General features: G+C 44.9%; 1 protein-coding gene across 1 annotated transcript in view; it reads left to right on the top strand.

Moving 5' to 3' along the window:
• LOC121004844 (alpha-2-macroglobulin-like) overlaps nt 1–22,244 on the top strand; it is a 176,895-nt gene that overhangs the window by 121,642 nt on the left and 33,009 nt on the right. The window contains exons 18-26 of the mRNA XM_040437236.1: nt 3,182–3,320; nt 8,973–9,198; nt 10,786–10,912; nt 12,479–12,600; nt 14,292–14,349; nt 14,519–14,602; nt 15,338–15,514; nt 16,141–16,222; nt 17,602–17,758. Coding sequence (XP_040293170.1) covers nt 3,182–3,320; nt 8,973–9,198; nt 10,786–10,912; nt 12,479–12,600; nt 14,292–14,349; nt 14,519–14,602; nt 15,338–15,514; nt 16,141–16,222; nt 17,602–17,758 — 1,172 coding nt within the window. The remainder of the gene's footprint in view (nt 1–3,181; nt 3,321–8,972; nt 9,199–10,785; nt 10,913–12,478; nt 12,601–14,291; nt 14,350–14,518; nt 14,603–15,337; nt 15,515–16,140; nt 16,223–17,601; nt 17,759–22,244) is intronic.

The following is a 22,244-nucleotide window of genomic DNA, read 5'->3' as shown; positions in this document are numbered from 1 at the left end:
CCCCCTTTAAATCCTCTAACTTATCTAAGGACAACCTACATTCCATCCTATCCGTGTCAATCACTATCCCTAAAATCACTCAACTCCGTAACCGGCCCTACCGTCTTATCCGTAGCCAACGGGACCCCAAAAACCCCAAACAACGACTCCAAGGTATGCAACAACAAGGCGCACACCCTAGAACCCGACGGACCAATACATAGGAAATCGTCCAGGTAATGAATGATGGACTCACACCCCGACGAGTCCGCCACCGCTCATTCTAAAAATGAGCTGAACGCCTCAAAATACATGCAGGACAGGGAACAGCTCATTGGCAGGCACCTATCCACAAAAAACTCCCCCCCCCCCCCCCCCCAATAACATCCCAACAAGTGTAAACAGTCTGGGTGCACTGGCAGCAACCTAAACGCAGCCTCGATGTCAGTCTTCGCTAATAGCGCCCCCCTCCCAAACTTCTTAACCCACTGCACTGCCGCATCAAATGAGGTATAAACCACCGAACATAAGGCAGGGTCTATACCGTCATTGGCTGACCTCAAATTTTTCCTAACCAAGACCGCTTCACACTGAACAAACGGGATCCGAAAACCAACTGAAAAACCTTCCCAAAACAAAGCTGCAGCCTCCCTATCCGGATACCGGTCTAGAAATGGGCCCATCCTTCCCAGACGTACCGGCGTCTCCCCCTTTGCTATTGAAATCCCCCCCCCTCTGTCTGTTACCCCTAAAGCACCGCGCTGCACCGTGTGCACCTCCGCACACCGAGCACTCGTGTTTAAATTTACACTTTGCTCCGAATTGACATGTTCCGTCATTAAATGCAAAACACAGCCCCTTTGCTGAAGCTGACGCAACATTAGGCTGCCCACTACCTCCTGCCTCCCCCCGAAAGAACTGACCCTGTCTTACCGGCGCGGTCACCTTCAACCACAAAGCTATATCCTTGTGATCCCACTTAATTTCGGGCCGCACTGCCTTCCGCTGCCGGAACTGTTCATCGTACCGCAGCAACGCTATCCCCCCATACACCCTGTACGCCTCCCCAACTGCATCCAAATAACAAAACAACGCCGAACAGCACTCCGGCGCCTTCTCCCCAATTACGCTTGCTAATATCGCGAACGCCTGCAGCCAGTTTGCAAAGGTCCGCGGTATCAGGCGGTACCTACGCTTCTCTTCCTCCTCCTTCTTACCCTCATCCCGTCTCGCCCTATCCAAGTTAAATTTGTCTAGAGGAAGCAAAGAAAAAATCTCTACATACTCCCCCCTCCAAATCTTTTCCCTTACCTCTTGCTTCAAATGTGCCCTCAATAGGCCCTCAAAGCACACATAAACCTCTCCCCTTGCCCTATCGTCCATCTGAACCGTCTCCTCCTCTACCGCGCCCCCCGCCTGCGTCTGCACCGACGCCATCGCAGCCCCCCCACTCACACCGCCCCCCCCCAACCGCACTCGCTCCCCCAGAGGGCCCGGACACCCCCCACGCTGGTAACGGAGACGCTCCCCCCATACCCCATCCTGCAAGCAAACCTGCCAGCCCCCCAACAATTGCCCTAAACCCCTGCTAACATCTACTGGGGACCCCCCCAACACCCCCAGCCCCCCCAACAAACTGCGCTTGCGTTCCCCAAGAGGCCTCACCTGGCTGCCTGGGTGCTGTGTCCCCACCAGCCGTAGATCCGGACTCCAGCTGATCCCTCCTCCGCGTTGCCGCCTCATCTTCTAGTCCCCTAGCCAGGCCCAGGCTAGAGACGTTAGGCCCTCCATCTTCCTGGGCTGCAAGAGAGTGGGCGGGGCTTCCTCTTCCTTGCGCAGTGATCACTGAAGACAGGGGCCTGCTGCCGGACCCCGAAACGACTGCAGCAGCCCCGTTCCTCCCGCCGACTTGTCCACGCTGAGGGGTCTCAGCCTCCGATCCTGGGCTGGAGACCCCCGCTTCTGGTCCCTCTCCCACGCCGTCCGTCACAGCAGAACGAGGTGACCGGGCCCGGCCACCTCGCAGGCTCTGCCTACTAGTCGGATTCCTCCCACGCCGGGGAGTACTGGAGGAAGCGTTCCCCACCGACCCCCGGCGTGGAGGGTCCCTTGAGGGGCTCCGTTTGCGGCGCTGAGCCTTGGAAGGGGGCTGGGCAGAGAAGCCTGCGGGCTATAGCGCGCCGGCGGCCTGGCCCGCCCCGCCGTGGCCGGATTAACACTGGCTGAGGCCCAGCCGGAGCCTCAGCCGCCCCCTGGAGCATCTGCTGTACCTGCGTCTGGATCCAGTCGGCGCCGCAGACCTCCGCTGCTGCCCTCAAACGAGCGATGGTCTCCTCCAGCTGCTCCATTTCGGTCACCAGCTCACAGCAAAGGTACCAGCTTTTTTCAGGATCTGACAAAATGGCCCCCGGTCTCCCCTCAGCTTCCCTATTTAACCCCTTAACCACACCCCTACACTTAAACCACCCAATCCCCCACTTCCACAGATTCCTTCTCCCATCCCCTCTAATCTCCACCTAACCTACTAACTGGGGTCTCCCTAAACCAAACCCCCGTCATGATGCCCTCCCCTAAGGCTGCGCCCCCAGTCCGGCCATGACTGTAGTATAACACCATTTTGGATCCCCAATTAGTGCAGAAAGATACAATAGTAATCACTCCTATTACCCAGGCTGTACACTCTCCTATTGCACCCTGTTCTCCTTTTATCGTTTAGATGATGCCTCCCTATTCTTTCCCTACACCTTGAATAATCTTTCCCTGCACTTGTAAATCGTTTTTTATCACAATTAAGTTTTTCCTAGCACTGTCCCTAGCGCCTGCTGACGTCTCTCCTGCACTAAGTACACTGGAAAATGGCAGAATCTAAGATTTATATATAGGCCTGTGAAATCCCAGGGCTGGCTGGCTGCTGATTGGCTGTATGCATAGCATTGTGGGTGATCCCTCGCTCCATATTCTAACATGTGCAGCAGCCATTTTAGGAAAAAATGTTATTCGTTAGCACAAAGCGCAAGGAAATTTGGCTTCGGTGTAAATCGGATTCACTCATCTCTAATAAGCACCTTGAACAAGCAACCTTCCCCACCCCCATATTAAATAAACAATTCCTATTAGGATCTGGAAAAATGGGTTTTCTAAGCTGCATAAAGAAAAGTTACTATTGTGAATGTTTATTACAATGCATCTGTTGCTTTGAAAGGAGTTCACATAACGCCCTTAAGTGGTGTGGAAGTCATGAGACCAGACGCAAGACGAGCTTTAAGAAAGGAATCACAAGAAACTGAAAAAGTGAGAGCATATTTCCCTGAGACTTGGATTTGGAAACTAATTACTCTAGGGTGAGTTGGTTTCAGAAAACTCTCTATAAATGCATTTTTGCTAACTTTTAACATACTACGAACTCATAAAACAAAGGAACCAAGAAATAAATATACTGTATTTGTAAAAATGTCACAGAAAACCTTAAAAAGTTAACCTATATCTAAATACCTTTGTTTATGCATGTAATTAAAGGGAGTCTGTCACCAGATTGTGACCTTATAGACCGCTTACATAGCGCTCTAGCATAGCAGTCTATGATTCTAATGGTACCTTTGATGTTTGCTTGTGAAGTTCCCCCAAGGCAAAAACTGACTTTTATTCATATGTAAATTAGGTCTCGCAAGTGCCCAGGGCGGCGCTCACCTCGTTGGAGCCCAGGCTGTTCTGCCTCTTTTCGTCATATCCCCGCCCCAGCCTCTTCCTCTGCCCACCCCGCTCTTCCTTTGCGTCCTCCTTCTCTGCAGCGAGATCCCGCGCCTGCTCTATCCATTGCTTGGCCGGGGCATGCGCACTGCGATGCCCATTGTGGGTGTCTCTGGTCCGCCTCCTCGCCACTGTTTCTCGCCGTTGGCCGGCGCATGCGTAGTAGCTACTGCGATGCCGTGCCCACAATGGGCATCGCAGTGCGCATGCCCCGGCCAAGCAATGGATAGCGCAGGTGCGGGATCTCGCTGCAGAGAAGGAGGACGCAAAGGAAGAGCGGGGCGGGCAGAGGAAGAGGCTGGGGCAGGGATATGACGAAAAGAGGCAGAACAGCCTGGGCTCCAACGAGGTGAGCGCCGCCCTGGGCACTTGCGAGCCCTAATTTACATATGAATAAAAGTCAGTTTTTGCTTTGGGGGAACTTCACAAGCAAACATCAAGAAAGTTAAGAAAACATGCACAACTTTTTTCAATGTTTTCAATAATATTTATAAATAAAAATAAAACCCCTTAATAAAATAAACCTCTGCACACCCCCTTAACGAAATAAACCCATTAACCCCCCCTTAATAAAACCCATTAACCACCCCTTAATAGACCCCTTAACCCTTCCTTAATAAAATAAAAACCTGCACCCCCCTTAAACCCCAGTATAATAAACATTGGTGGCGCAGTGCGCCCCCCCCAACATAATAAACATTGGTGGTGCAGTGCGCCGCCCCTCCCTAGCATAATAAACATATAAACATTGGTGGTGCAGTGCGCCCCCCCCCAACACCCCAGTATAATAAACATTGGTGGCACAGTGCGCCCCCCCCCCCCCAACATAATAAACATTGGTGGGCAGTGCCAATGAGGGTTAAAAAAATAAATAAAAATTAACTCACCACCTCCAATTGATCGCGTAGCAGCCGGTCTCATGTACTTTCTTCAGGACCTGTGGTGATGTCACTGGACCATGTGATAGAGGCTGGAGCTCAGTGACGTCACCACAGGTCCTGAAGAAATTACAAGGAGACCGGCAGCAGCTACGCGATCAATTGGAGGAGGTGAGTTAATTTTTTATTTTTTAACCCTCATTGGCACTGCCCACTGCCCACCAATGTTTATTATACTGGGGGGGTGGGGCGCACTCAATGTTTATTATACTGGGGGGGGGCCGCACTCAATGTTTATTATACTGGGGGGGCCGCACTCAATGTTTATTATACTGGGGGGGCCGCACTCAATGTTTATTATACTGGGGGGGGGGGGGGCCGCACTCAATGTTAATGAAGATAACTGAGTGTTAATACAAATGCAGGAGGCGGGTGCCGGAATCAAATAGCGGCACCCGACCTCTATGACAGGGAGCACCTGAGGGGTTAACTGCCGCTGATGAGGCTGATCGCAGCTTCCTGTCATAGAGGTCGGGTGCCGGCTATTTGATTCCAGCACCCGCCTCCTGCATTTGTATTAACAGGTCAGTTATCTTCATTGGTGGCGCAGTGGCCACAGCCCCTCCCCCGGCCCTGTCCCTCTTCTTATTGGCCACGGCGGCAGCTGTACAGGGGGAGGGAGAGACCATCTGGAGCCCTGCCCCTATCACAGCGCCACGCCTGGGCCGGCCCACTCGCCACATTTTTTTTTTTTTATCCTCAGTCGCGGCTGGCACCCCCCTTGTGAGTGGCACCCGGGGCGGGCCGCCCCCCCCCCCGCCCCCCCCTTGGTACGCCACTGGAGCCACCAAATTATTCAATAAAATCTAACTGTATCGCGCCGCCTGCTTTTTTTTCCCTCACTTCTTCTTACTTCTCTGTCAATCTTACTGAAAGGTTCACACAAGTCCTATCTACTGTTAGAGGCTGTGACAGATAGGCTAGGTTCACACCTGAGCATTTTACAGCGCGTTCCTACGCGCTGTAAAATGCTCAACAGGCAAAAAACAATGTTTCCCTATGGGTATGGTTCTCACCTGAGCGTTTTACAGCGCGTACGAACGCGCTGTAAAACGCCCTACGCCCAAGAAGTACAGGAGCTTCTTTGGGGCGTATTGTCGCGCGTAACACCTCTGTTTTTCATTGTACGCCACTGTGGTCAATAGCAAGTACGCGCATTTCCAAAATACAAAAACGCCCCAAAATACGCCTCAAAAACGCCCGATAAAAACGCCTGTAAACAGCGCTTATCGAATACGCTCAGGTGTGAACCCAGCATTACAGGCAGAAAGCTGCATCAGAAAGGTCACACCCCCTGTGAAAGGACACATTCCCTGTGCCACAGAAAAAAGGACACATCCTCTGAGAAAGGACACACCTCCTCATCTGCCAGCTTGAAATAAATGTACCAGAACAATTGAAGAAATAAATGGGGGGCGCGATATCAGGGTTCATGTGAGTAGAGATCAGCAAAATTTGATTTGGCTTCTTTGCCGAATTTTACAAAAAATTTTGCTTTGTGGCGAAATACTTTGTCACGAAGCGCATTTCTTTGTAATTAGTGGGTGCAATGACAGGGATGGGAGATTGCGTTGCCCCCTGTCCTTGTACCCCTCAGATGCCACGTTCATAGCTGATCGTGGCATCTGATATAAATAACAGAGTGTAGAATAAAAAAAAATAGAAATAATACTTACCTGATCCATTTACGGTACGTTCTGGTATGAAATCTTGCACGGCCCGAGATTACTTCATCACACTGGCTGGCGTGGTGATGTCATACGTCAGCTTGCTCAGGATTTTATGCTAGATCTTCAAGCATGGAGGCCGCTGGCCTGTGGCGAGCTAATGGATCATGTAAGTAGGATTTTTTTTTGTTTGTTTTTTACACTATTTCAGGTTAAATTGTTTCGCCACCAGCATGAGGAAATTCGGCTTCAAGGAGAAATTTATCCTGAAATTTATCCTTCGTGGACTTCGATTCGCTCACCATTACATGTGTAGTACAGGGCAGGTTCTACCTTTGTTAGAAAGAGATTTTCATGTACGTACTTTGTGTTGTCTGATTTTCACTTTATTCATTAATAATGGGATAGTCCCTTTAAAGGAAGCTTACTTGAATTCTGAATTTCTGCAACTCTTGCAGCTACCCCATTGAACATAAAAATTAGCAGATATGTAATTCCTTCTGTCGAAAAATTAAAGGGCTTGTCCTATGAAAAATATTCTACAGTTTTCGAACCAACTAGTGAATCTTAATGCTTTGGTAATTGCATGTACGTAATTAAAAATTTTGTTTAGCCATTGAGTTGTTCAATAAAATATATATATATAGCGTCACCTGCTGTTTGTCCACATGCTCAGTTCCATCCTTCAACTGTCACCAGCTATATCTACTGTTAGAAAGTGTGACAGTTACATGGAGAAAGCAGCAGCAAATGGACACATCCCCTGAGAACTTACACATCCTCAAGACCATCACAGAGAAGGTTATGGATGCAATTGGGTCTGGAATAGGGTTAAAAATAATTACCATACCATTGGGCTTCAATCATTTCACTCTCAGACAGATCATCTGTGGAGACGGCTTGCCCAGGCCAATCCATTTTAGCAGGTTTAGCCCAGTAGAATGCAAAATGCTGAAGTAAGTCTCTAAGAACCCCAGAATCACAGGATCTACTGGTAGCTCTGCCTACTTTTTTTTTATCAGTCTACTATTAATAAGAGGCTGTATAGAAGGTGCCAAGAAAAAATACTGTAGTCCAGAAAGTGCAGAATATCAAGACATAGATTATCCATAGATTACCTGTGAAAACACTAGAATTTCTGGAACCATGTGCTCCGGAGAGACAAGACACCCAACGAGTAGAACTGGCAGAACACCCAACTGGCAGAAATGAAAGACAACATTTCACTCAAAGAGTCAGACATAAAATGGTAATGTATGTTGGTGGAAATGTTATGGTTTGGGGCTGCTTTGAGTATCAGGTTCTCAGCAGCTCATCATCATAGAATCACAAAAGGCATCAGGAAAACATGTGAAACTTTGTTCTTGGTTTCCCATAGAAACCATTTTAGAGACATCATTGTTGAAAAAAAAAATCTGTGCTGGGATGAATACTTAGATCCAGTCCATTAGACTAATGAAAGAGCTATGTCTTATCTAATTCAACCCACTTTATGGAGGTTGCTCTTTTGCTATGAGAGATGGCAAATTTATTTTCCAACCATTTTTATCTTCTTAGTAGTGTGACAGCAGGTAACATAAATTCCAAATGACCATCAAATTCACAATTTGCTCCTTAAAGGCAACCTGTCACTAGTTTTATGGTGTCCTAACTAAGGGTAACATAAATAAGTGACTATTTCTTTTCAAAATGCTGGGTCACTTTCTTTAATTGACCCAGTCAATCTGCTAACATCTTGTATTGAAAAGCTCTAGCTGATAACGATGAGTCCTGACTCCTGAATATTCATGAGCTCCTGACTCTCCCCGCCCACCTGCTGCTGAATGACAGTGATTTTCCATATGAATCAGCAGCAGGTGGGCAGGGGAGTGGCTATAGCTCTGAATTATATATACGCTGGACTCAATGACATCACGCTGGACTCAAATCAGCTCATTAGCATGCGGCATGTGGCATCTTTGTGTGCATAATATGAGGTAACCATCTGTCACACCAGTAAGTGAATACATCTAAGGCACTTTTTAGTAGTTAATGATTGTATATAATTAGTTATATTATAATCAAATATCCACATGACAGGTTCCCTTTAAGGCCCTTTTATGGATCACTAGTTCCCGATAATTGGCCAGTGTGAATGTGCTACCAATCATCCAATGAATGAGCAAACACTCAGATGATTGTATCTGTCATCTTGTTTCTGGGCAACATATTACCCTGTGTCATCAGGGGCCTGTAAATTGGCAAGAGTAAAATGGCCATCACTCTTTGTGGGCTCACAGTGTTAGCTTTGGCCAGAGTGGCATCCAGGCTCCTTTAGAATTAACAGCACTTCTCAGTTGCCGGTATAAATTTTCTGTGGCTAAATCAAACTGTATTATGAGTACCAATTCTGGTACACATTTATTAACCTACCACATGCTGTCCAATAGGCAGGCAGGATGTTAAATAGCTGGAAGACTGATACATAATTCTGAGGAATTAGATTCAGTAAAACTTGTATTTTGCCTCCAGTGGGAGGTCATTGACAGCTATATCTGTATACTGTACATGCTGATACAAGATAGAGTGTCAATCTTTGAGTTACCCTCCCCCATTGGATTAATATATTATTTTAAAAAGGTATTCAATTTGTTCTATATAGAGAATCGGGCAAAACAGAACTTCACTATCGAGCTCCAGATACCATCACTGACTGGAATGCAGGAGCCGTATGTATGGGACCCAGTGGATTTGGCATTTCTCCTTCGTCATCCCTTAGAGTTTTCCAGCCGTTCTTTGTCGATCTTACCCTCCCGTACTCTGTTGTCAGAGGAGAGTCATTTACCCTCAAAGCCTCAGTCTTTAACTACCTGAAACAATGTATAAAGGTAACAAAAGTGACAACTGACACAATAGTATAATTACAAATGAACAATGAATCTCCCCTCTGTAGTGCCTTTGTGATGAAACAAGGCACAGTATGTGAGCTCTCCTGACCATACAGATTGCTTATGGAGCTGACGGCAAGGCTTCTCAAACAATGCTCCACCCAAAAGTCCTTTTCAGCATTACTTAATAGAGCACTACATATAACACCCATACTGTAACAGTGTATACTTGTTATGTAAGTGCTATGGATATTTCATTTAAGAAATCTCATCGGCCTCTAATACAAAAGAATGTGTAATTATACATTTGCAGGCTTTTAAGCTATTTACTGATTATTGTAGTTTGGGAGGGGGGCGGAGTTGACAAAGTCTTTCACACTAGCGTTTTGGCTTTCCGTTTGTGAGATCCATTCAGGGCTCTCACAAGCGGTCCAAAACGGATCAGTTTTGCCCTAATGCATTCTGAATGGAAAAGGATCTGCTCAGAATGCATCAGTTTGCCTCCGATCGGTCACCATTCCACTCTGGAGGTGGACACCAAAACACTGCGTGCAGCGTTTTGCTGTCCGCCTGACGAGGCGGAGCCAAATAGATGTAAGTCAATAGGGACATATCCGTTTTCTCTGACACAATCTGGCACAATACAAAACAGATCTGTCCCCTATTGACTTTCAATGGTGTTCAAGATGGATCCGTCATGGCTAGAGAAGACATAATACAACTGGATCCGTTCATGACGAATGCATGCAGTTGTATTATTGTAACGGAAGCATTTTTGCAGATCCATGACGTATCCGCAAAAAATGCTAGTGTGAAAGTAGCCTTAAAGGAAACCTGTCACCAGGATTTTGGGTATAGAGCTGAGGACATGGGTTGCTAGATGGCCGCTAGCACATCCGCAATACCCAGTGCCCATAGCTCTGTGTGCTTTTATTGTGTAAAAAAAAACGATTTGATACATATGTAAATTAACCTGAGATGTGTCCTGTCCCTGAGATGAGTCCAGCGTGAAGGAGTCCAGCCCCGCATCCTCAGAATCTCCTCCTTGATCCCCGACGTCAGATAGCTAGAGCGCCGTAATCTCGCGATGCACGAGCTAGCGCATGCGCAGTTTGTTCCCTGAGGCTGATGCTAGCACAGGGAAGGAACACTATGACAACACTGCGCATGCGCTAGCTCGCACATCGCGAGATTACAGGGATCTAGCTTTCTGACGTTGGGGAGCAAGGAGGAGATTCTGAGGAAGCAGGGCGGTGCTGGGCTCCTTCCCGCTGGACTCATCTCAGGGACAGGACACATCTCAGGTTAATTTGCATATGTATCAAATGTTTTTTTACACAATAAAAGCACACAGAGCTATGGGGACTGGATATTGCGGATGTGCTAGTGGCCATCTAGCAACCCATGTCCTCAGCTCTATACACAAATTCCCAGTGACAGGTTCCCTTTAAATGGAGAAAGTGTACAGCCCCCTTCATTGACGTCTACTGGAGTTGTGGAAAGAGCAAAAAGCATCTTGACTTGACTTTTATTTTGCCAGAAGTCTTGTAGATCTAAATATCCTTTTGTTCTCACATATTTTGTCAGGTGCAAATCACTCTGAAGACCACTGATGAGTTAGAACAAAAACCATGCCCTGACTGTCAGTATATCAGTTGTCTGTGTGAAGATGAGAGCAAAACCTTCTACTGGAACCTAAAAGCCTCTAAACTAGGTAAAAGTCATGAAGCCCATCATGATTTGGAAAACTGTAAAATTTCTGAAATGTATTCAATGTCAATAGATAAAACCGTTAAAAATTTGTTCATTTAAAAAAAAATACTACTTTGATAGTTTTATAAATATTTCAGATTGCAGATTTCTACCTTTAGCTAAGTGCCAATCGTGCTTTTATATTAACAGCTGTCATGTATGACAGGCTGCATACTAGGTTAAAACTGCCTAACAATGACCTGTTCCAAGTCTAGATTACTTGGATTTTCAGCTTCACGGCTACACTTATATCCCCTTTGCAAACTGTTTATTGTTCCAGGGCATCTAACATGAAATATGAAGCCACTTTACAAACAGTCCTGACTAATTTTTTGTACTGTTTTGTGTCTATATAGACCTATATTTCTCTATGGTAACAGACTACAAACAAACCCTGTGTAGTCAGATCCTGCAGTCATATTGCTTTACACTACTTCTTAGCATACCTTTGGTAGGTTAGCAAAAGAAGAGTTTATATGGAAGAGAACATGACTGCAGGTTCAGATTACACAAGGTTTATTTGTAGTCTGTTACCATGGAGACATATAACAGAAAATAAACCACATTTTGTTTTTTCTTAAACCTGCTTTATTTAATGTAGATACAATGTAACAAAATGTCACTGTAATAAGGACAGAAAATGAGAAAGAAACTGGGAAAAAAGTTTTCAGCCTAAGCATCCTCCAGCCCAACCAATGTATACTAACACTCTGGTCACCACTTGACTAGCTAGATATAATTTGATAAAAATCTGAAGTGAATGAAATGTCATCATTTATTCTGAATAATACATGGAGGTTTTAACTTTATTGCATGGATGACATATGATACAACCCATGGCTTGTCACATACCGGGGTCAATCAATTGTACCTTATTGGAATCGATTTTTGTGGCACGGATAATCTTTCTGCACATGTCTTATTTTTTTAAAATACATGTCCTGAGTTTGTGTCTTGCCCCTGGTTGTGCAACTCAGATTCTGAACACAGATTTTGTTCGATCTGCAAAGATTCTTTTTGTTTAGTGATGGCGCTTATATTCGTGTACCTGGACCTGTTATGTCTGAACTGTGACCAAGAGTTATGTGCCTGTTCCATCTTACTAGTTTCTGCTAATGTATCTGCTATTTCTAAACCGTGTCCTGAAGTCTGTTCCATCAACGTTGCATGTTCTCTGCCTGTTTATCCTCATTCTGGTTCTGTCTATGTTTTGCCTTGGACTTGCTTATATCCTGCCAATTCTTTGTCTGGCCCTGTGTATGATGTTGGCTGTGCTTCCTGTGTTTTGCACTGGAGTCTCTGATCCGTGTGTCAGCTTCAAACTATACCAGGACTATTCCAAGAGGTAGTGGCCTGGTGGCTGCCCTGCAGCGAGAACCAGATCTCTGTATAGGGGTTAAAGGGTTAAAACCACAGGACCACCAGTATAATGCCTTCAGGTGCAGCCCACAGTCAAATCAGTTAGTTGGCACAGTGGTTCCACAACCATTATCTAACAATATTATACCATGTTTCTATCCCTTCCGAGGTGATGTGAATATCACAGTAAAGACAGAAGCTGTGGACACTGAGGAATTATGTGAAAATGAGGTACCGATTGTCCCAAAGCAAGGCAGAACTGATACCATTGTAAAGTCAGTACTCATACAGGTGAGTGTGCAATCTTTTTATTCCAAGGCTAGTTTCACACCTCCAGTGTGAATTCCATTGAGCTGTTCATGCAGACAATGTTATCAATTGAGTCCAGCCGATCTCCTGCATTGTCTTCTGGAATGCGGCCGGATCTCCACCCAAACCATTATACTTAATGGGGCCCACGGCCATTCTGTCGGCATCTGGCAGTGCTGGATCTGGTGAATTCCAGCAGGCTGTTCTCTACCAGAACATCCTGCCGGAATTTACATCACAAGACAGATTAGAAGAGCCCACAAACTTTGTGGTTTGCATCAAGAATGACCAGACATTTAATAGGAGACAGTTCAAGGGTGAGTGCTCCAATGGGCCAGGTTCCAATAGGTCATTGGTTAGGATGGCTATAGATGTTAGTTGAGTAATGAGTCTTTTTGATTTCAGTCAAAACATACAAGATAGGTACAGAAGGCTGTACAGAGGCACATAGAGTCCCTGGTCTTTGACATGCATAATTTGTATTACAGTAAGATTGATATGGAATCCAACACTAAAACACCTCTATGTGACTCCGTACAATATCAGAAGCATATGAAGGTGCAGTAGGACACCATAGATGTCAAGGCATGATATTATGTATAACTTGGATGTTGTGGAAAACTATAATACATTAGAGGTTATTAGGAGTAGCACAAGCTCTCATAATACTAAGGGAGTTTTTTGAGCTGAGCGCCACAATGTCTTCTAAGAACAGATCGGTAGGGGTGCCTGAAGTTAGACCACCATTCATCTAATATTCATAATCTATCCATAGAATAAGTCATCAATATTTAACGCCTAGAGAATGGTATAAACAGCACATTTTTAAATCACTTTATTTAATAAATATGTCTGCATCCACCTGAAAAAAAGTAAAGTCATGGCCACTAGGGTTTGCACTTCCGCCTAATTTGCAGTTCACTGCATGTTGTCAGGCAAAATCCATCTCTAGTAACAGAGACTCAGAAGATGGCTCACAGGAAATGGAGACATGTCAAAGCTAGCAGAGATTCTAAGCCTGATAAAACAACTGTTTCTATACAGCTTATGAACATTATAGGAGCCTCCTTTGTGTCTGTAAGGCTACTTTCACACTAACGTTTTGGCTTTCCGTTTGTGAGATCCGTTCAGGGCTCTCACAAGCGGTCCAAAACAGATCAGTTTTGCCCTAATGCATTCTGAATAAAAAAGGATCCGCTCAGAAGGCATCAGTTTGCCTCCATTCAGTCACCATTCCGCTCTGGAGCCGGAGACCAAAACGCTGCCATCTTGGATGGATTTTTTGCTACAGTCGCATATCATTATAAAAATTGCCTCGCGACATTGGTGCGACAAAATGTCGTTGTGTAGATCTAGCCTAACTGTGTAACTGAAATAGGGATAATATGGCTGAAAAAAACCTTTAGGGAAGCCCAAAAACACCTGCTCCTTCATAGTTATGATTCTACGATGCAGCTTAGCCATTATCCAAACTAAAAAAAAATCTGCTATACTTTAAGCTGTGAAGTATACATATAAGTTCTGCAGAGGCTGTTGCTACCTTCTTCTAATTCCCATTGGATTTTATACCGGTAAACGATTATTTGCCTTATTCTAACTTTGCAGTTTTGTGGTGATATATTGTGTTTGTGTGTCTTTTGATATTTGTGACCCCATATTTGTGATCTTTTTAGCCTGGAGGTATTCTTGAGGAAAAAGCACACAGCAATCTGATCTGTATCAAAGAAGGAGGTAAGAAATCCTTACCTTTATGTTTTTGGGGAGGATATTACATTTACTTTTAGTTTATATGTACATATTAATACAGTATTTTATAATTGTCTGGTATTCCCACTCTGCTCCAGATGAAAGCAACCATGTTTTTCTAATCCTGCACAACTTCTTTTACATTATATTCCAGATCAGCCTAAACCAGAAGAGTTATCACTAAAGGTCCCTGAAAATATTCTAAAGGATTCTGCAAGAGCATATATAACAGTTTTGGGTAAGATCTATGATTTATGATCTATATAAACTATTAGAGTATGCTATACCCCATCTGACAGATGTTTAGAAGACATGTCTTTAAAGAGCTTGACAACTGACAATAGTGTCTTTTTTAGAATTCCAATGCAATCCTTTGTCATCTAATATAGAGGAGGGGTTATTGTTAGCATCCATGGTGGTCTAATGAAGAGGAGGAGTTAGTGTCAGCATCTATGGTGGTCTATGGAAGTGGATGAGTAGCAATTTCTTGGTGGTCTTTGGTAACAGATCAGTGATGACCACTAATTTGCTCACATACCCAGGCTCCTCAATGCTGAATATGATGGGGCAGATTTGGGTAATATTTAGCCAATTTAAACTTGGACCAGGCAGTCTATAGATGACAAATGTATCACAGTGGCTGGCACTGTATGACTGTCTAACTTTACACTACCTATTGGTTGGCTCACTTTGCTCCAAAGGTTTGCACCAAAATTGACACAATTTTGGCACACTTTTGCATTTTAAGCCATATTCCTTTTGGTAAGTCATGACCCACCCACTCTAAGCCATACCCCATTGCCTACTGAGATATAAAAATGGCTAAAATACATAATGTGATGCAAGGCCTGCATGCAGTTTTTTGTCAAATTGAGCCATACCCGTAAGTCTAGCACATCTAGCTTAGTAAAATTTCTCTGATGTCATCAATATGCTATTATTGTTATATTTGAATGATGTTATTACATTGCAGGAGATCTAATGGGCACAGCTATGCAGAACCTTGATCGTCTCCTGGCCATGCCATATGGTTGTGGAGAACAGAATATGGTTTTGTTTGCACCTAATATCTACATCCTGCAGTATCTAGAAAAATCACATCAACTAAACAAAGAAATTCAGAGCAAAGCCAAAACATTCCTGGAGAAAGGTGAGAAATCCTTCATCCATTGCTTTTCTTTTTATTAGCATGAATTTCTCTATAATTTTATTATTCATTTCCATTTACAAATCTGACAAAGGAATATATCTACCCCTGTTCTAAAGTTTACTCATTTTTTTCTCACAAAATAGCTAGGTACTGTAATTCAATTCCACCATGGTGGTTTGAAAATTTATATCGGAGTGGTTTTCACATAAGATTAAACAGACATTATGCTACAAATTATTATTATTTGGTTTGATGTGGATACTGTATGATATGAGCAATGATTTCAAATGGTAAATGCATGTTTTTTGGGGGGTATGTTTGTGTTTGTATGCACATGCCTAATTTTTTGTGGGGAAAAATTGACATGGAGATTCACTGAAAGGACAAACCAGCGTGAAATTTGGAATGGTCTGCAAATACAAAATAAAATGATTTTGCAAGAAAGCCATTGGATTCCATACTGTTTTGTAGGTTCTCCTTGGAACAGAGTTGTATTAAGTGTTATTGTAGGACCTTTTGTAGTTAAGCTGATGAATACTGTACTTTACATGTTATTCTAAAGTTTTGTTTTACATACAGTATGAAAGTATTAAAGCAGTTATTTATATTGTATCTTATTCTCACAGGGTACCAGCGTCAGCTAAGGTATAAACACGATGATGGGTCATACAGTGCCTTTGGAAAAAGTGACAAAGAGGGAAACACATGGTTAGTGGATTTGTCTTTATATTCTTTTTTATCTCTTTTGAATATTCCTTACATTTTAGCATTTACCACAAATAATCGCACTTTACCCAGATGTAATAAGATATATACTTTGATGTTATGGAATTTGTTAAGACAATGGACTCTTTCTTCGACAGCTAATTCAGCACTAAACCAGAGCAGGGAAGTCTAAACATTTTTTCTGTTCTCCACTCTTAACCTCTTCACAAAAGTATGGATTTTTTGGTTGAATCCCCAGGAAGTTCCCGGAAGAAGCCACCAATTGATTGATGTTAGACACAGACTGGATTTAAAAATGAGTGCAGAGGTCAGGATGACCAAGAGTCTGTACTGTGAGGATAGCCCAAGTCAAGGAGAAGTACCAGAGATCAGAGTGCTATAGTCAGAAAACTTGAGTCAAACTTGTTAATAAAGTACAAGGATGCCAAGGACAGACAGGAGCATAGTCTGGGTGTACCACTTTCATTACCAGATTCAGGATATAAAATACTGAAAATTACACAAGAACAGGATCACTTAATCTAAGGTTCAGACAAGGTCTGGAGAGTGAAATACCTACAGAAATTCCCCATGAGGTGCTGTCTTTGGGACATGCCAGTTGCCATGAACATGAAGTCATCAATGGAGGTCAGCAGAGTGGGACAGCACCATGAAGGACAAACCGTAACTTGGGAGCAAGAGCGTAGCACTAGAACATGGAGCAGTGAGCAATACTGGCATTGTGATGTGTTGTGATTGACTTTGATATGCAGGTGAAACTCGAAAAATTAGAATATCGTGCAAAGTTAATTTATTTCAGTAATGCAACTTAAAAGGTGAAACAAACATATGAGATAGACTCATTGCATGCAAAGCGAGATATTTCGAGCCTTTATTTGTTATAATTTGGATGATTATGGCTTATAGCTTACGAAACCCCAAAGTCACAATTTTGAGGTACGGTCCCCTTTGCTCAGGGGATATGGATTAATTAGCTGACTAGAGTGTGACACTTTGAGCCTAGAATATTGAGCCTTTTCACAAAATTCGAATTTTAAGCTGCATTAATGCAATTCCTTTTAATTTGCATTACTGAAATAAATGGACTTTAGCACGATATTCAAATTTTTCGAGTTTCACCTGTAGTTGAAGGTTAGACAGTAGGCTATAACATACTTCTCAAATCAATTTATTGAAAATGAATTGTGACGTACTCACATACATACATAATTATGTTTGTTTTTGGATGATAGGCAAGAGTGGTGCTTTGGAAATATAAAACTGGACGGTTTAGAGATGGGTAGAGAAGCTCGAGGAATTCCATTCGTTGTTGGTTATTGTTACAGATATACAATATATTAAACTCTAATGTGTTTCCACAGGTTGACTGGATTTGTGCTGAAGTCCTTCAGCAAAGCTAGACCTTATATCTTCATAGATGAAAGTCATCTGAACCACTCCCTTCTCTGGCTGAAAAATAGCCAGCAAGACACTGGATGTTTCCGGAGTGTGGGGAGGCTTTTCAATAATGCCATGAAGGTGCTTTAAATGAGAATGTTTTTTGTTGTAGGGCTGTGACAAAGGTGACATGACATAATCTTGAATTATGCAGGTGAATCATAATACTATACTGATATGTAGACCAATAATTGAAAATACAGAAACTTATGCACCTGAAAATACAAAATACGAGGCAGTGTCTTTTGCTCTGGTTCCCTAAATGTTTCTAAGGTTCTCCGTACTTTGTAGATCCTTAAAGAGGAACAGCAAGTTGAAAAGTTTTATGGGCAAACTGTAGGTAGGCTCAAAATTTAAAGTGACAAATATTTCACATTAACTGAGTAACGAACAGAAAACTTATCTAATGCTTCCCTTTCATCTTTTTTGTTGCAGATTTTTGGGCTCCTCTTCTGCCACCCAAGAGGGCTGTACTGCTTCTCAGACTGCATGATGCATATTATTCATTGCCAGTCTAAGACACTTAATGCATGTGCAGTCAAAACCATACATCATGGCTACAGCCCAGTTGGGAAGGAGAAGTGGCCATGGGGTTTAGGAGAGGAACACTAGTGTTGGTCGAGCACCAAAGTGCTCGGGTGCTCGAGTAGAACACTTTGGGATGCTCTGGCAATGGAAATCAATGGGAGAACCCGAGCAATAACCCAGGCACCCCCTGCTCTAAAGAAGGTTGGGTATCTGGTTCATAGGAAAAGGTCAGAAATTGATGGAAACACCACCAAAATGGTTCGGTAACAGCATGGGGAGGATGTCTGGATGCATCTTGGACTCCCTGGTCACTGCTGCGAATGATCTTGTCTGAGTAGTACGTCACTTTTACAGACTGACAATAATACACAACAAAACCAAAGATAAAATCGATTTTAGAGGAAAAATTGTTAGGAAACATTCTTTCATGTATATTTACTTGTATATAAAGTGCAAGTGCTGCCAAAAATTACAAGGAACCGGCACTCCAATACATCCTTTATTACACATAAAGGAGGGCATCATGCACACCCTTGAAAAATTATGATTGATGGCTTACTAGTGCCCCTTAAAAACATTAGGAGCAAGGGCCTGCTGGTGACCCTCTAAAACATTAGGGGCGAGGACCTGCTGCCGAGCTGACCATCTAAAAATATTTTGTGGGCGAGGGCCTGCTGCCAAGCTGACCATCTAAAAAATGTTGTGGGAGAGGGCCTGCTGCCGAGCTGACCATGTTAAAAATTTTGTGGCCGAGGGCCTGCTGCTGAGCTGACCCTCTAAAACATTAGGAGCGAGGGCAGCCAAATAAGCATGTTGATATGATGGAGGAGGAGGAAGAGAAAAGGGAGATTTAACCATATACCCTTTTTAGTGGTGGAAGGGGTGCATGGGAATACAGTGTATTCAATACACCAAAAAAGCCAAATTTAGAGAGCCTTTATGTTCAGCCACTTTCCTCTAGTGGAGTAGAGAAGTAAGGGGCAATCCAGGCCTTGTTCATTTTTATAAGAGTCAACCGGTCAGCATTTTCAGTGGACAGGCGGATGAACTTATCAGTTATTATGCCCCCAGCAGCACTAAATACACACTCTGACAAAACACTGGCGGCAGGGCAGGCCAGCGCCTCCAAGGCGTAGAGCTCAAGTTCGTACCACGTGTCCAGCTTGGACATCCAATAGTTGTAAGGCACAGAGATATCACGTAGTCCTTCACCATCTTCCAAAATGTTTCCATCCTTGTGACAGTAGGCCGCGCATTAGGTTGAGGGTGTCATAAAACTGTCCCAGGCCTTGGAGAGAGTTGCCCTTCCTCTGTTGGAACTGCTGTGTGTTCCCCTCGCCTCCCCTCCACGGTTGGCCAAGGAACTACGTACTCTGCCGCCACCGTTGTCAGCTGGAAATTTTTGGAGCAATTTTTCCCCAAGGACCTTCTGGTATTGCACCATTTTGCTCGTCCTCTACACCACAGGAGTGAGAGATGAGAAGTTCTCTTTGTAGCTGGGGTTGAGAAGGGTGAACAACCAGTAATCAGTGTTGGCCAAAATGCGTACAACGCGAGGGTCACGGAAAAGGCAGCCTAACATAAAGTCAGCCATGTGTGCCAGAGTCCCAACAGACAAGACTTCCCTGTCCTCATCAGGAGGATGACTCTTAATATCCTCAGCCACTTACTCCTCTTCTGCCCACCCACGCTGAACAGATGGAATTAAACTTCCATGGGTACTACCCTCTGTAGCAGAGGCAATCGTCTCCTGCTCCTCCTCTTTATCGTCCAATTTGCGCTGAGAAGACGAACTGAGGGTGGTCTGGCTATCACCCTGTGTAATGTCTTCCCCCATTTCCACCTCTTCCACATGCAAAGTGTCATCCTTAATTGTGAGCAGCGAGCGTTTGAGTAGACACAGAAGTGGGATGGTTACGCTGATAATAGCGTTATCGCCACTCACTATCTGTGTTGATTCCTCAAAGTTGCGTAAAACCTCACAGAGGTCAGACATCAATGCCCACTCGTCGCTTGTGAAGAGCCGAAGCTGACTGGAAAGGCGACGACCATGTTGCAGCTGGTATTGCACTACTGCCCTCTGCTGCTCACAAAGCCTGGCCAACATGTGGAACATGGAGTTCCAGTGCGTGTTCACGTCGCACATCAGTCGGTGAGCTGGCAATTGCAAGCGCTGCTGCAGCGTTGCCAGACCGGCGGAAGCTGTCGATGACTTGCGGAAATGGGCACACCCGCAGCGCACCTTCACCAGTAGCTCAGGCAAATTGGGGTAGGTTTTGAGAAAATGCTGCACCACTAGGTTGAACACGTGGGCTAGGCATGGTATGTGTGTGAGCTTGCCGAGCTTTTGCCACTTCCCAACTGCAGTGCTACACTGCTTCCAGCTACTAACGGATGGCTGACTGGTGCTGCAATATGATAATTCAGAGGTGGAAGTGGAGAAGGAAAGTGGAGAAGGAGGTGGAGGAGGTGGGGTTGCAGCCACTAACGTAGGTTGCGTGGAAACCCTGATGGCAGTAGGGCCCGCAATCCTTGGCATTGGTAGCACCTGTGCCATCCCAGGGTACGACTCGTTCCCGGCCTCGACAACGTTCACCCAGTGTGCCATCAGAGAAATGTAGCGTCCCTGGCAAAAAGCACTTGTCCATATGTGAGTCGTTAAGTGGACCTTCCCAATAACTGCGTTGGTCAGGGCACGGGTGATGTTACAAGACACATGCTGGTGTAAGGCTGGGACAGCGCACTGTGAAAAATATTGGCGGCTGGGGACAGAGTACCGCGGGGACAGCTGCCGCCATCAGGCTGCGGAAAGCCTCAGTGTCCACAAGCCTAAATGGCAACATTTCCTAGAGCCAGCAATTTGGAAAGGTGTGCATTTAGTGCTATGGCCTGTGGGTGGGTGGCTGGGTATTTGCGCTTTCGTTCAAAGGCCTGGGGTATAGACATCTGTACACTGCGCTGGGACACAGAAGTAGATGTGCTAGCTGATGGTGCTTGCGAAGGTCCAGGTGCATGGCGGGAGGCATCCGGGCCTGCGTCTTGGACAGGGGATTGGCCAGCACGTAATACAGGGGAAGAGGAGGCAGTGGTGTGACCCGCAGACACTGGTTGTGGACCCAGGCGTTCGGCCCACCTATTAGGGTGCTTTAATGCCATGTGGCGGATCATGCTGGTGGTGGTGAGGTTGCTAGTCTTCACGCCCATGCTCATTTTGGTACGGCACAGGTTGCAATTGACAATTCTTTTATCGTCCGCACTTTCCTTAAAAAAGGCCCAGACTGCGGAACACCTACTTCTTGGCAAGGGAGATTGCCGCAAGGGGGTGCTCCGGGAAACAGTTGCATGCCTGTTTGGTGTGGCCCGCGTTCTACCTTTTGCCACCCCAATGCCTCTTCCAGCCTGTTGCGGTGCTGCGGATCCCTCCCCCTCTGTACTGCTGCCCTCGCTCGTCTTGCCACCTTTCCAGGTTGGGTCAGTGACATTATCGTCCACCGCCTCCTCTTCCACTTCCTCACTCTGGTCATCTTCCTAACTTGTTGACCTAACAACAACCTCACTTATTGACAACTGTGTCTCATCCTCATCATCAACCTCTTGAGACACTAATTGCAGTTGACTTATTTGCAACTGTGTCTCATCATCATTATCCACCTCGTGAAACATTAATTGCCATTCCCCACCATCATCTTCTTCTGACTGTGGATGCTCCAGAGTTTGGGAATCAGGGCACAATATCTCCTCATGTCCCTCTTCAAGCGGGCTTGGCGAGAGGCCCAAATTAAGGAATGGTGCTAAAAAGAGCTCCTCGGAATATCCGAGTGTGGGATCAATTGTTTGCCAAGACTCTCCATGGTGGGTGGAAGGAGTATCAGGGTGAGGATTCTGCTGACCAGACTCTTCGCTACTGAGACTGGACTTTGCGGAAGACAGGGTGGTGCTTAACCGACTGGAAGCATTATCTTCTGCAATCCAACCGACCACCTGGTCGCACTGGTGTGACTTCGAGAGTGGTGTCCTGCGCCGCCCTGCAAACTGGGAC

This window comes from Bufo bufo, chromosome 6 (assembly GCF_905171765.1).
Source record: "Bufo bufo chromosome 6, aBufBuf1.1, whole genome shotgun sequence".
In the NCBI taxonomy this organism is placed as follows: domain Eukaryota; kingdom Metazoa; phylum Chordata; class Amphibia; order Anura; family Bufonidae; genus Bufo; species Bufo bufo.
Note: the sequence above shows the minus strand (reverse complement) of the source record. Positions and strands in the feature narration are given on the sequence as shown.